At 38.5% G+C, this 16,751-nt stretch overlaps 1 protein-coding gene across 1 annotated transcript in view; it reads left to right on the top strand.

Annotated features, from left to right (window-relative positions):
- Positions 1-716: 716 nt before the first annotated feature.
- The window catches only part of LOC126808626 (filamin-B), a 46,810-nt gene continuing 30,775 nt past the window's right edge, over positions 717-16,751 (top strand). The window contains exons 1-2 of the mRNA XM_050533512.2: positions 717-1,354; positions 15,934-16,129. Of these exons, the coding sequence (XP_050389469.2) occupies positions 1,048-1,354; positions 15,934-16,129 (503 nt within the window). The 5' untranslated portion in view covers positions 717-1,047. The remainder of the gene's footprint in view (positions 1,355-15,933; positions 16,130-16,751) is intronic.

The following is a 16,751-nucleotide window of genomic DNA, read 5'->3' as shown; positions in this document are numbered from 1 at the left end:
CGTTTAAGAGTATTCGGCAACCCCGCTGCCTTGACAATTGTCCCTGCATGGGGTATTACCTGTCTTCATTTCTGGTTTTTGTAATCAGTGTTCGAAATGTCGACAGAGAATATTCACAGGTTTTAAGCCAGGAGAGAGAGAGAGAGAGAGAGAGAGAGAGAGAGAGATGGGGTTTAACGTTCACTCGACATAAACTAGGTCATTTCGGGACTAACACATGGTTCAATTTTATTTCAATAATCCGCTTGCGCGTAGGGGACTTTAGCAGTGGGAGGAAACCGGGGGGCCCAGAGAGAAAACCCACGAGGTTGGACAGGCGACCCTACTCCTTGTCACGTACAACCGGGGAATCGAAATCCCGCCAGTTGACTCAATGGCAGACCGTATGATACAGCGCGCAAGTGCTAACCGTTCGGCCATCGGAAGATTTTAATATTCATAGGGTTTAAGTGAGGAAGTCATGTAATAAGATATCAATCAGGTCAACATTCGACTGAATATTGTTTTATAGTTGAGTATTATCGTTCATGAAGCCGAAGACTGGAAAGAAATGTCTATCGTTAAACATCAGTGCACAACGACGACTTGAGTCTACGGCTACTAAATATTTGCACGTATAGCGTCTTATCAGTTATGATAACATGAATATATTGATTGTCATTCCCCGAGCTCAGGTTCAACTGAGCTGATAAAAGCCTGGTATTTATAAATAATATAGGACGGGGAGGACGATCGTACAGGTAGGGCCGACTATTAACGGAACGACGGACCATCGACGACAGAATTTCGAAAATTGAAGTCGTACGTGTGTACACAGTGGAATACCGCGAGCACAAAACGTGAAACACTTTTTGTGCTTTCTGTTACAGAAATAAACAAATGTGAAGAGTTTGTTCGATGTGTTTATTATGTAAACGAGCGAATACACCTAGCTGAAACCTAAAACTAACAAAGAGTGTTTGTTAAATTCTTATTTAAAGATTATTTTGTTGTGAGTGCACAGTTTTACTTACACCTTCATAAGTAAGAAGGAAACAACAAAAAGTCATGATGAATAGTGTCAGCATTAACGGTGAAAAGCACGTGATTAGATCCGAAGACGAATGGATTATCATTCAGAATCGAACCTTTGTGAACTGGGTAAACCAACAGTTAACCACGTGCGGGCGTCAAGTGACCAATTTGGAAACTGATTTCTGTGACGGTGTTAATCTTGTCGCGTTAGTAGAATCTTTACAGTTCCGTAAAATTGGAAAAGTCTACACGAAATGCAAAAGTCGTATTCAGATGATCCAGAATGTAAATTTGGCCTTCAAAGCCATAACAGAAGACAACATTCGATTGGTTAATATTGGTAAATATGAATACAATTACAAATCTATTTTCAGTGGCTTAATTATTCAAGAAGTGTGGGCGAGGTACTCCATAACACCACTCCCTGTCAAATCGATCTTATGGTATAACTTTCACCATATCAATCTCATTTCCATGAATTGTTATTTTTCTCAGAATTGTGACTAGTATGATCTATAGTCACGTTCGTCCAGTAATCTATTAGGGTTTAATGCCCCTCTTGTCCTCGCCAACCGCGAGGGTAATAAAAACGGGGATGCTATTGGGGATTTTCGCTTACTTTTAATCGAATTCATATTATCAAAGGTTCTTTTACGTGAGCACCAACTAATACATGAGTGGTCCTCAATTTTTCGTCCCACCCGAACAACTAGACACATTATCCTGGTAACACCCTCGTCCTGCACTACTGAAAAGGGGAAAGGAAACAAAGATGTAAAATCCCAAGAAACACTGTCGACGATATCTTTAAACTAAAATAAACTTGACGGGGAGAGAGAGAGAGAGAGAGAGAGAGAGAGAGAGAGAGGGGGGGGGTAACATCCAATTGACTCATATTAGGTCATTTCGGGACTCAATGGGGTTTAACGTCCACTCGACACAAACTAAAACATTTCGAGACTAACATATGGTTCAGTTTTATTTCAGTAATTTGACAAGTAATAACAATTTATTTGACACATACAGTCCAAGTAATATGTAAAGTTTATAAATTTATTAAAGATGAATTTCAAAGTACAGTTCTTTCTTATACATTAATGTATGTAATCTTTTATATGCATCTAGTGTACTTATGGAAAACAGTTACTGATATATTTAGGGGGTACAGTCAGATAATATATTAGCAGCTGTTTTCCTTAGTTTTTATATACTTGACAAAGTAGGTGTATAAAACATGATCTTCGACATATCGTTATATATTAAAATCTTTATTACCCGTATAACTCAGTATCACGTACAGGCCTTCGATCCGAACCACGCCCCTTGATCAGCCAACATGTTCATAAAATTTTTATTACCCGTATAACTCAGTATCACGTACAGACCTTCGTTCCGAACCACGCCCCTTGATCAGCCAACATGTTCATAAAATTTTAATAAGCGCCCATCCCACCCGCTCATACGCACCCATCAATTTTTAACCTTCAAATTTAGTGTATACTTTAGTTTCCAATTGACAAGTTTAGGTACTCAACAGTCTTTAAAGGGCGCATGGCTCTATTCTTTGGATCCTTAAAATAGACGAAAATGGGTCTAAAAACTCATATGAAAGTAATATGAATGTACATGTATACAAAATGATTTATATTCAATTTTCTAAAAAAATAAAATGATTGTGGTTTTTAAGAAATTATGTTTGGTGAATAAAAATAGCCTACACGACTCGTGCTGTAATTTTAAAATGTTCATTGTGTTTTAAATATGGGATATTGGGTTCCTATATTTTCACAGCAAGATATAACCACATCAATATTGATTGAAATGGAGCAATATTAAATTCTTATTCTTGTTTTTAAATTTGATTATTATGGGAAATATTTAGTTAGAGGTCTAGTTCTTTTAAAATTGTAACCTCGTGGGTTTTCTCCTGGTCCTCCGGTTTCCCCCCACTGCTAAAGACCCCTATACGGGCACGCGAATTATTGAATTAAAATTAAACCATATGTTAGCCTCTCTCTCTTTAAAATTGGTTAAATTTTGTGATACTACACTCTAAGCGGCTCTGATTTTGACGAAAAGAAGCGTTACAAGCATCTGGGTGATTAATACGTCGAATACTGTTAAATATTTTGCAATACCCTGAAGACCTATGGGTTGTATATAATCCATCTATTTACGTATTGTTACTACGTTTTATTGACATTCCTTTTAAAACTGACATAAATAGGTAAATACGATATAGATTTAAGGTAGATAATAAAATATGTATATAGACTCTGACTTCAAAAATATACCATAAATACATGTAGTAAGGACAAACCAATATACTTCTTCTGGCGTTTGGGGGGTTGGATGGCCGAATGGTTAGCGTATGCACTCTGTACCATAAGGTCTGTCATTGAGTCAACTGGCGTGGTTTCGATTCCCCGGTTGTACGTGACAAGGAGTAGGGTCGCCTGTCCAACCCCGTGGGTTTTCTCAATGCGAATTATTGAAATAAAATTGTACCATATGTTAGTCCCGAAATGACCAAGTATGTGTCGAGTGGACGTTAAACCCCATTTCTCTCTCTCTCTCTCTTGGGGGATTTGATTAATAAATAGTCACTTGAATCACATGGTAGATGTTTTATTTAAAATTTCAAAACATAAAAATTTCAAACCAATAGTTCCTTTAGGGAGGTTGTTTGACCGGGCGCTGTCCTCTGAAATGGGGAAGAGGGGTATTTATATATTGCAGCTTAATAGGGACGATCCGAGACTATTCCTAAAGGAACTATACAACCAACTACTTTTGGTTTTTAAATTAGTATTTTCCCAAAGAAATATGAAGCCAAATTTTATCAGGTTTCCCGAAGAACCGAATATCGAATTGGTGTGGCCTAAGATATATTGCCACATGATCTTCAAACTATATACACCCTGTATAAACAAACATGATTATCGATTGATGTCAGTTTAAATTTCACTTTACCCATTCAGTATTTGATGATGAACTTTAAAGTAGCAATATAGTATGAAATTTTACCCGGACAGCGGGAATAAGGTCTACTCTTATATTGAATCCCAACTGCGAAGGGATCTTTTACGTGCTCGCCTATGTGTACACGGGACCTCGGTTTGTCGTCCAATCCGAACGACTAGACAGCTGTCCTTGTCAGGCCCTCTGTCCTGCACGACTGACAAGGGGATACCACGTTGGGAAATCCCCTTCAATTCTATCGGCCAACACAGGGAAGGAACTCGCGACACCTGGATACTGAGCCAGCGTCTTACTCACTTAGCCACCGTGGCTTCCCCAGTATATTATGACGAACTTTAAAGTAGCTATACTTTTATTAAAAAGGCAATATGTGAGATTTGGAGAAAGGATTGACCGTTCTTGTCTTGCTACAATAGTTTAAAAATATATAATGACAAATGAATATATTGAAAATTTCAATCAAATTACTTTATTCTGAGCGAAGAAATGAGTGTTGGAACGGTACTGAACAAACTAGGCTACATGTAAGTCTCGATTATCAATTTTATCGTTAGATTTTTTAATCTCACGGGCTTTCTAATCCATTAACATCTCTGCCATCTGATGTTCTAGAGAGTATATTATGGGCTTGTCATGTTAAGAAATGTCTAAATAATAGTTTATATGAAGCCAAAATAAAGACCTACAATAAACATATTTAGCTCTAATATAATGCAGTTTTAATGGCGACGAATTATTCTGTCTTACTGTCACTTTAAACGAAATTAATAATATTCTAACAATCTGTTGTATGAAACAATATCACGAACAGGCATGATCGGCTTTAATTTCACTCTAGTTATTCACTATATTATGAACTTTAAACAGAATTAAAAATGTTCTAAACAATACCACGGATAGATTCCTCTTAACATAAAATGATGTATGATTTCTTTACATATAATAATGTATGATTTCTTCACATAAAATGAATTATGATATCTTAACATAAAAGGAAGTTGGATGACTGAATGGTTAGCACGTGCGCGCTGTATCATAAGGTCTTAACGTGACAAGGAGTAGGGTCGCCTGTCCAACCTCGTGGGTTTTCTCCGTGTCCTCCAGCTTCCTCCCACTGTTAAAGACCCCTACGCGCAAGCGAATTATTGAAATAAAATTGAACCATGTGTTAGTCCCGAAATGGCCTAGTTTGTGTCGAGTGGACGTTAAACCCCATTTCTCTCCCTTATAACATAAAAAATGTAAGATATCTTGACAATAAAAATGTAAGATTTCTTGACAATAAAAATGTAAGATTTCTTGACAATAAAAATGTATGATTTCTTATTGGATTTGTCTCGAGTTATTCCGTATATTGACATAAAAGTTTCAAATTAATCTCAAACATTTTATCCTATACATCGCATTTCATGCTTTCGGTGACAGTGGCGGTAACTCTGAATTTAGATAAGGTTCTTCTGCAGGACTATATCTGAACAATCGCAAAAAGTTTGAAAAATTAACCCAAAAAACTCTGATACAGACTTTTTAAAAGCTCTAAGTGACAGTTTGCAAATAAAAAAAAATTCCTAAAAGCACCAACTATGTGGAAGGACGGACAAACGAATGGACGGACAGGGTGACGATTTCGTTTCGATTATTCAAGTTTTGCCCACCAATTGAATGAAAATTACTACTTATAGCGCTTCTTGAATTAAACTAAAATAAAAAAAAAGAAGCTTATTTGCGAACGAATTACCTAATCGAAAAATCTATTCTGTAAATGAAATCATCAACATGAATTCTTATAATAGTTTTTAGCCTAAAAATAAAATCGTTGTAAAAATGAATATAAATTCAACAATGACAGTGTGTCGTATCGACTTCAAGTTCCGTGTTAGTTTCAAAAGATCCCGAATCAATCATATAACTTTCCAAAGGGAATTATAGAATTATAACTGTTTCTAATATGGAAATATAGAATTATTGTGTGTTCTTATCCTAAATTCCTGTATGGAACAACGGAATCATGGTACATTCCAATTTGAAATTATGCTAAGTTCAGGTTTGGAACAATAGAATTATAGTACATTCCAATTTGGAATTATGCTAAGTTCAGGTTTGGAACAATGGAATTATGGTATATTCCATTTTGAAATTATGCTAAGTTCAGGTATGTAACAATGGAATCATAATATTATTCCAGTTTGAAATTATGCTAAATACAGGTATTCAATAACAGAATGAATGATAGTAAATTCCAGTTCAAAGCTATGCTAGCTTCCTGTATGGAACAATAGAATTATGGAATTATAGTATAATTATTCTAGTTTTAAATTATAGATTCCGAAAGATATGACTGTTTAAGATTATAATTTGGACGTAGGAAATAATAGAAGATTACGAATATAAAGGAATGAAATTATATTAAATCACAATATGGAATATGATATATTGGTCATGTCTTCATTAGCCCAGAGCGGTAGGACGGTAAACCCCATTTCATTTCATTTGATATATTTGAATGAATTTGGAACAATAGAATTAAACTAAATATGAGAAGATTTCTGTCTACTCTTTTTACGTGCTTGTTAACGTGTACACGAGTGTGAACAGAGCTTGTCGAGATAGATTCTTCCCGACAGAAGTCGGAATTCGAACCCATGGCCATTCCAGTTCCCTTACCGGAAGATTAAAGTAAAAATGACATTGAGCTATCATTGGATTAACTTGATGAGAGAGAGAGAGAGAGAGTGAGAGTGAGGGAGGGATCTTCAGCAGTGGGAGGAAACCGGAGGACCTGGGGAAAACCCACGAGGTTGGACAGACGACCACACTCCTTGATTGCACGCTAATCATAGTAGAATTTACAATTTTTTACCTGCTTAATTAAAAATCAAGCTCCAAGGAAAAATGTCGCAATTGCGGACAAAGAATGACGTCCTAATTAGAACGTGCCATACCGGAACTGGAGAAACCATTATGCCGTATAAGGATTTAATTATATTCGTCGGATATCGTATGAATTTTGTCCAAAATAAAAAAAAAGAAATCTGTTGTACAGTAAGCCTACATTCTAATCGATGACTTTAGCAAACGTTGATTCATTCTTCTACTACGCTCAGAATTCCCAAACTCTCCTTTAAAAATTTAATATGTCAACAATATCACATTCATTCACGTTCTGACATATTGTATAACAACTGCTGAGAGGTAGTTATTTAACAAATCTGCTTTCATTCAAGATTTAAAAGCCATCATCATTAGAAGAGATTTACTCGCGGTAATCGACCTTTAAAGAGAATTGACACTTGCTTGCGAGGTTACAATTTCATTAGACGGTGTAACAAAACCGATTAACAACGCATTCAGATTCCAAATTGAAATAAAAAAAAAAATGTGCTTCGATTCAAGCTTGAAGATCTTACAATTCCATGCGACAGTGCAACCAAACCGATTAACAGCTAATTCTGATTCCAATGTATCCCCCCCCCTCCCCTCAAAAAAAAGAAAAAAAAGAGAACAAAACAAACCCCAGCCCATTGCAGCGAATGCACGAAAATTAAAGTGAACGATTGTGTTAGCGACGTGACCCCCCTGCAATTATACAGCTGCATATCCGTGTTATTCGATAAAAAAAAATCATACGAATATCAACGCAAGATAGAAAAACTGGGAAGTTTTTGAGTCTCGATTCGGTCCACGATACGGCCTTTATTAGACACGAGTTTTTGAGTCTCGATTCGCTCCGCGATACGACCTTTATTAGACACGCACTAGTAATTGAACACATTTAAAATAATCACAGCAATAATTCTATAGCAGATTATTATTGATTTTCACAATCACAAACAGCAGAGAAATGAAATGGGGTTTAACGCCCCTACTGCACCGATTGGGCTAATGAAGACGGGAATACGCCATACAGTGTGCTATGAGGGAAATTTTGCCCGGACAGCGGCACTACGGTCTACTCTTATATCGAAATCCAAATGTGAAAGGTTCTTATACGTGCATGCCAATGTGTACACAGGACTTCGGTTTTTCGTCCCATCCGAATGACTATACATTGTCCCTTGCTAGATCCTCTATTCTGTACCAAATGTCTCGGCCAACACCGGGCCAACGCCGGGATCAAACACGAGACAACCATTGTTATCGAGCCAATGTCTTACTCACTGAGCCAGTGCTATGTGCATGCAGTCCAACCACGTGGGTTTTCTCCGGGTCCTCCGGTTTCCTCCCACTGCTAAAGACCCCTACGCGCAAGCGAATTATTGAAATAAAATTGAACCATGTGTTAGTCCCGAAATGACCTAGTTTGTGTCGAGTGGACGTTAAACCCCATCTCTCTCTCTCTCTCTCTCTCTCTCTCTCTCTCTCTCTCTCTCTCACTCTCTCTCTTTCTCTTTCTCGCTATGTGCATGCACGTTTTCCAAAATCGTAACATTTTGTCCAGGTATGTGCGTTTAAACAATTCTAATCACTTTAAAGAAAAACAAAGAACTACTGCACGAGAAATTCCACAGCTTCAGATCAATTCCTGGAATTCGTTTCAACGTCGCAGTAAACTTTCGAAAATTGAGAAATTTAAATGAGAATAAAAATGTTACTACATGTATATAATTTTTTGTCTGTAAATGCCCGGTTACCGTTTTCTTTATTTGGTTAAGTGTTCGAATTTCTACCACATAGAATCCAATGATAAAAAATTAACCAGTGAAAATCAACGTTTTTGAAGGCCGGCGTCGCGGGTTGACTCGGTACCCGGTTTGACTTGGCGCGTAGTTTAACTCTGTACTAGGTTTGATTTGGTACCCGGTTTGACTCTGTACCTGGTTTGATTAGGTACCCGGTTTGACTGTACGCGATTTTGGTTCGGTATCTGGTTTGTACCTGGTTTGATTCTTGTTTGACTTGGTATCCGGTTTGTACCTGGTTTGGTACGATACCCGGTTTGACTATGTACACGACTTGATTCGGTACCCGGTTTGACTCTGTACCCAGATTGATTCCACACCCGGTTTGACTTTTTACACAGCTTGATTCGGTACCCGGTTTGATTCAGTACCGCGTTTGACTCGGTAGATAACCATATTTTTAGTTATTAAAATCATTTTAAAGCCTCTAACGGGCATTAGCATTTTCCGAACCACATCTCTTTCTTCACGGCTAAAGCAACACTATAAAATGTACTCAAAGTGATTATGTAAAATTGATTATTTAAAATTTAAATAAGAAAATAAAATATTTACATCTTTGATTCATTCAGATTAAAAAGAGGGGCCCGCCGTCTTGTAAATATTGAATGGAATTGAGCCATGTTTGGACTAACCAACATTTACAATATTTGTAGTTTGCAACGGATAAAAAAACCTATCAAATCCATCCAAATTTCCCTTACAACTCAAGGAATGCCATATTCCCGTCTTCATTAGTTGGGTGGGTGTAGGGGAGCAGGGGAGCCGCAGTGGCTCAGTAAGTAAGATGTTAGCTTGCTAACCTAGAGGTTCTGTGTTCGATCCCAATGTTGGCCGAGAAAGTTCATCGGAATTTTCCGGCGTGTTTCCCCCTTGTCAGCGGTAGAGGACGGAAGACCTGACGAGGACAGCTGTCTAATTATTCGGGTGGGACAAAAAACCGAGGTCCTTTGTGCACCATTGGAGTGCACGTAAAAGATCCCTTGATCTAATTTGATATAAGAGTAGGCCGTAGTGCCGCTGTCCGAATAAAATTTAGCTCATAGCACACTGTATGGCGTATGCCCGTCTTCATTAGCCCGGTCGGAGAAAAACAGTAGGACGTTAAACCCCCTTTTATGTCATTTCGGTTGGTGGAGAAAAATAGGACGTCAAATCCCTTTCCATGATTCCATTTTATTTCTAGGATACCGATAAAACTAAAGTAATGTTGTTGTGGGTGTATTAACCTATTTACTGTAGTAAAGTTGTTGTTGATTTATTAGTATTGTTAATTGATAGTGGATATAATAAACGTGTTAATATTACCATGTAATTACTATACTGGAAAATGGTTTATTTCTCAACAATATTCTATTTATACAGTATTCTTTGTCTACATAATTCCTATAGTTCAATCAAACCCTCATTCATTCTTCAATCGATTTCAAATAAAACTCGGAATTAACAACAGGTGGAATGAAATGAAACGGGGTTTAGCGTCCTATTTTTCTGCATCCACACATCAGCGGTGGAATTTTATTTGCTTAATAATTTTGCCATCTCAAGAACTGCAGAAGGAATTAAAATGAAACGAGGTTTAATGTCCTACTGTTCTGCTTCATCCGGGCATCCGTGCAGTGTGTTACGGGGAAACTCTTATTTCAAGGGTTCTTTTACGTGCACGTCAATGTATACACGGGGCCTCGGTTTTTCGCATGCATATAAAGTTAGTGCAGAGGGAGCATCTCAACCTTAATTTTTTATATCTTCACTGGGGAACATGTTACGTTAAAGATCCCTTAGCAGTTTGAATTCGAGCAGAGGGAGCTAGGTCCGTAACTCAATATCATCCAAAATCTTCGACATTGAAAACAAGAATTTTTATGCAATTTAAATCAGCATTGGTGTTGTGATCTTAGGGGGAAAAGACGGGCTTCTGATATCCAATAATTAAGACAAAATAAACATTTTACCATTGGTACACGAATCGTGTACCATAATGCGTTTCAGCGCCATTTGTAACAAGGTGCTCAAAGAACGAGGCTAGACATATCCCACAAGTCATGTCAAACGGTGATATCATATACTTATTTGGAGAGCATGCGCAATAAATAATATCGGTGTTGACTGGAATAACCAGACGCTAGAAACTGACTTGCTGTTGAGACTTCTGGCGTATTTCGCCGAACATAACTGATAACAATTCACAGTAAAACGGACACAATTGAATGTAAAACAGTTCATATAAATTCATATTACATTGCTATATATGTTACGACTCATTTGTGCCAACTTCTAGGTCCAAAATATTAGCGATTTAGCTACTTTAGTCTCATTTTTTTTTATCTTCCACTAGAGAACATGTTACGTAAAAGATACCTTGGCAGTTTGAATTCGAGGAGAGGGAGCATCTCAACCTCATTTTTTTTATCTTCCACTGGAGAACATGTAACGTTAAAGATCCCTTAGCAGTTTGAATTCGACGAAGAGTAGGCGGAAATACGCTGTCCGGACTGAATTTCTCTCGTAGCACACTGCATCGTCTTCAAAAGCCCTTCATTTCACTTTTTTACAATTTTCACGAACTTTATGTCTACAAAACTGTAATACATGCAAGCACAGCTGGTTTCTGAAATTGTTAATTCTTTGTTTAAACACAGTTTGCAGATGCTTCATTTTTGACTGTGGTATATAAGGGAGTTTTACACAGAAATGAAATGAAATGAAATGGGGTTTAACTTAACATGCTACTGTTCTGCTCCTACTGGGCTAATGAAGACGGGCATACGCCATACATTGTACTATGAGGGAAATTATGCCCGGACAGCGGCACTACGGCCTACTATTATATCGAATTCCAACTGTTAAAGGATCTTTTACGTGCATGCCAATGTGTACGCAGGAGTTTGGTTTTTCGTCCCATCCGAACGACTAGAGAGCTGTCCTTGTCACGCAATTTTACACTGTTTTACAGTCAACAGATAATAGGGTTAACATATCAAGTAATTTATTAATGTTACCCCATAATTACAAAGATTTAGTTGGAGCAATTTTACGCAAATTTTTTTTAACGAAATTTAAAACTGATAAGAAGATTATTGACATAATAATATGAATGGGTTTATTTGAGTTTCCGCACTACACTTATAAAACAATGTTGTTTTCATTAAAAAAAAAATGATAGATATTATATATCCCAAATACCCAATTAAAAGCACAAAGGCCCGCTCTAGTTTGGGGGGGAAACTGTATACTTGAAAAATGATCAGAAATACTTGAAGAGAATGGTGTGATGTCGGCTAAAATATAATTGTCGATTTTATTGGATTTAATAATACATGCATGTTGAATTGTGTTCGAGGGATGACTATCTGCCTTTTTTTTGCGAGTTCGAGAAAGCCCATCTGGATTTTCCGACGTGGTTTCCCATTGTCAGTGGTGCAGGAAGAAGTGCCTGCTATAGTCAGCCGTCTAGTCGTTCGGATGGGATGAAACACCGAGGTCCCTTGTACACATTGGCGTGCACGTAAAAGATCCCTTGGCAGTTGGAATTCGATATAAAAGTAGGCCTTAGTGCCGCTGCCTGTACAAAATTCTCCCACAGCACACTGTATGGCGTATGTCCGTCTTCATTAGCCCAGTCGAAGCAAAACAGTAGGACGTTAAACCCCGTTTTATTTCATTTTTGTCTTTGTTGAATATGTTACGTCCCAATGAGGTTTAACGTCCTACTGCTCTGCTGTCCCAAGATAAAGTCAGTGTTGAAATATAACCGATTCTGCGTTAAAGATGCATTATGTAAGAGCTAAATCTGCTTATACATTGTTATGTAGACATTTATTCACATGGCAAGTCCATAACCAACTCTCTACACCATCGGATGACTGAGATATTCAGTGGATAAGACAGTTATCTATTTTTTAACTATATATTATAACGGTCAGATCTTTATCTAAATCTTACATAATGCATCTTTAATAAACCATAAGTTACACTAAAAACTGTATACAAGACGGGGGTTGGATGGCCGAATGGTTAGCAAATGCGCGCTGTTTCGAATCACCGGTTGTACGTGACAAGGAGTAGGGTCACCTGTCCAACCTCGTGGGTTTTCTCCAGGTCCCCCGGTTTCCTCCCACTGCTAAAGATCCCTACGCGCAAGCGAATTATTAAAATAAAATTAAACCATATGTTAGTCCCGAAATGACCTAGTTTGTGTCGAGTGGACGTTAAACCCATCTCTCTCTCTCTCTCTCTCTCTCTCTCTCTCTGTGTATACAAGACGCCTTCCTAGTAATCTTTCTCAATAAAACTTCAATCGTATAGAAAGAGAGCTATGCCCCAAAGGCCCCTCACTAATCAGATCAACGAAATTCAATACTCTATCTTGACCTAAATCAAACCGATTTATCCGTTTTAGATTTTTAAATTTTAAGCCTATTAACACTGATAACACCGTGGTTTTTCCCGAACACTCGCCCATACCAAAGCTGTACCGAATACATCTAACATACGCTATACCAAAGCTGTACCGAATACATCTGTCAACGTGCATGCCAACGTGTACACGGGACCTCGGGTTTTCGTACTAACCAAGCGACTAAACCCAGTTCCTTACCCTGCCCTCTGCCCTGCAATAAATGACAGGCGACAGACTGGAAAATCCCCGGGAACTTTCTGGGCCAACACCTTTAACCTCCTGGTTAGTGAGCCAGTGCTTTACTCACTGAACCACCATGGCTATTATATTGGACACCATACAGAGGATAGTATGGCCCCGAGTTCACAAAGATTCCCAGGCTTTAGTTAAGAATTTGCTCAATTTCTCATAAACACTGATTGAAAGTTGAATAAGAGTCTGAGAATGCTTTGTGAACTGTAAACAGTCGATAGCTCTGTACATCTTGGCGTTTGATTTCCTGTACGTATTCCTGCGAGGGGGAGTAGGGATGGCTTAATTGTTTGCACGTGCGCGCTTTATCATGCGGTCTGTCATTGAGTCAACTGGCGTGGTTTCGATTCCCTGGTTGTAAGTGACAAGGAGTAGGGTCGACCGTCCAATATCGTGGGTTTTCTCCGGGTCCTCCGGTTTCCTCCCAAAGCTAAAAACAACTACGCGTAAGCGAATTATGACGTTAAATCCCCCCTCTCTCTCTCCCTCTCTCTCTCTCTCTCTCGTATTTCTACGATTCACGAAAGTATCTCCGCCGAGATCAATCTCTGTATACTATTTTAAACCTAAGATTGCTCATTTTAATATTTCAAGCCATGAGAACTAAATATTTCCGTCAGTTTGTAAACATGTACAATTTTAGGATGACAAGAAAAAAAACCCCCATGAACGTGATGATAGAACAAATATTTGCATAATATTAATTTTATGTCATTCACATATACTCCTCTATTTGTATAAACCCCAGAAAAATAAACAGACACAAAAGTTATGCTGAGAAAAATATTTCAGTAAAATCTGATGAATTAATAGTTTGTGAGAGCTAGGTTTTTTTTCTGTTTTAGATTTTTGTCTGTATTATATGAAATGTGTTACTACTACTACTAGATAGTATATAAACACTGGCTTTCACCTTAGCCATGGCCATTTCAGTGAATTTTGTGGTTAGAACTACACTATACACAACTTGTATAGATGAAATGAAATGGAGTTTAACGTCCTACTTTTCTGCCCCGACTGGGCTAATGAAGTCGGCAATAGAAACGTGAGCCACGGTGCCCAGTGGTTATAAGGTGCTGGCTCATTAAGCACAGGGTTCATAGTTTATTCCCTGTGTTGGCCGCGAAAGTACTGCGATAATGTTTAGCGTGGTTTCCTCTTGTCAGTGGCACAGGACGGAACAGCGTCTAGTCGTTCGGGTGGGACAAAAACTGCCGTCCCGTGTACACGTTGGCGTACTTTTTAAAAGAGAGAGAGAGAGAGAGAGAGAGAGAGAGAGAGAGAGAGAGAGAGATGGGGTTTAATGTCTTTAGCAGTGGGAGGAAACCGGAGGACCCGGAGAAAACCCACGGGGTTGGACAGGCGACCCTAATCCTTGTCATTCGAAATCACGCCAGTTGACTCAATGACAGGCCTTATGATACAGCGCGCACATGCTAACCATTCGGCCATCCAAGCCCCCTACGACTTGATAGTGTACAGGTGATGACAAAATCACATGATAATGACTACACGTTAATCTGGGCAATCAAACATAGATAATTTAGGTTTATATAGGCCAGGTTTAAAACATATCATATTATTGTAGATGATTAGACAAATTCTTTCAGCTATCTAATCTTGTTGATCAACGAGTAACACCTTCAGTTTCAAGTTTGATAAGAGAAATATGACGTAATGGAGAGAGAGAGAGAGAAATGGGGGTTAACGTCCACTCAACACAAACTAGGTCATTTTGGGACTAACATATGGTTTAATTTTATTTACACAATTCGCTTGCGCGTAGGGGTCTTTAGCAGTGGGAGGAAACCGGAGACCCCGGAGAAAACCCACGAGGTTGGACAGGCGACCCTACTCCTTGCCACGTACAACCGGGGATTCGAAACCACGCCAGTCGACTCAATGACAGACTTTATGATAAAGCGCGCGCACGCTAACCATACCCCCCCCCCCCCCTATGACGTGAAAGACGCATTGTGTGCATAAAAGAGCAATACGTCTAGGGTAGGGCCTTAACTAGCTTGATTGACACGACTCTGAAATTGTAATCTGTGAGCAAGGGCATTTTTTTTCATAAATCAAACATAATTCCAAATTAATATAACATCTAAGCCAATCTCATATAGATAATACGCCACAAATCGCAACACAGTATACCTGTATAGACCAAGTTCATTGGTCAGTAAGTTCACGTGATCTGAACAGCAACATCAAAAAAACGTAATTGCAATATTATTTTCATCAGAATGTGATACTCAACGTAAGCTTTTCATTTTTTGAGCTAACAAATTTTTGTACATGTATTTCTATTCAGGAATTGCACGATTCTGTTCTATAAATTTTTTTTTTTATTGTGAAAGTTCCTCGAGACTTTCCAGCGTGCTTTCCACTTGTCAGTGGTGCAGGATGTATGGTCTGGCAAGGAACGGGGTGTAGTTGCTCGGATAGTACGAAGAAAACAAGTTCCCGCGTGAAAGATCCCTTGGCAGATAGAATTCGTCGAAGAGATTGCGGAAACTCTACTGTCCGGGCAAATTTTCTTTCATACCCGATTCTTGCAAAAAATAAAAATATGTTACATTTAATTTTCGTTTTCTATTTCAGGCAATGAAGATGTAGTCAACGGGAACATTAAATTAATTCTAGGTCTTCTATGGCATCTTATTTTACGGTATCAAATCAGCTCAAGTAAAACCAAGGCCCCGCCAAAGAAATTGATGATGGCCTGGTTTACATCCGTATTACCAGAAATAAAAATAACAAACTTTTCATCCGATTGGTCAGATGGTATCGCTTTAAAGTAAGTCCTAAAGTATATTGTAGTTCATGTTTAAACATAACTGTTCATTTTTATACACAAAACAAAATGTGAACAATCATGGACTGACGTCATTTTAATTGAGAAGCCACGGTAGCTAAATGGGTAAGCCTGTAGGCCGCGTGTTCGATCCCTGCATTGGCCGAGATGGTTCATCGGGATATTCCGGTGTGGTTTCCCCTTGTCAGTGGTGCAGAACGGAGGGTCTGACAAGGATAGTTGTCTAGTCGTTCGGATTGGACGAAAAAGCGAGGACCCGTGAATACTTTGACGTGCACGTAAAAGAAACCCTTGGCAGTTGGAATACGATGTATGAGAAGGTCATAGTGTCACTTCCCGGACAAAATTTACCTCATAGCACACTGTATGGCGTATGAACGTCTTAATTGGCCCAGTAGGAGCAGAACAGTAGGACGTTAAACCCCATTTCATTTGATTTCATTTTAATTGGAAATTGCAGTGGACGCTTATTAAACCTGTAGATTTCCAAAGTTAGTGGGGTTAGCCGCTTGTCTAGAATATCTAGGGTTCGAATCCCGCTGTGGGCGGAGAAGAATCATTCGGAATTTTTAAGCCAGGTTCTGGCGTCTGACCCCGAGTTCAC

Source organism: Patella vulgata, chromosome 1 (assembly GCF_932274485.2).
Source record: "Patella vulgata chromosome 1, xgPatVulg1.2, whole genome shotgun sequence".
NCBI classification, from domain to species: domain Eukaryota; kingdom Metazoa; phylum Mollusca; class Gastropoda; family Patellidae; genus Patella; species Patella vulgata.
This window is presented reverse-complemented; position numbering and strand designations above follow the sequence as displayed.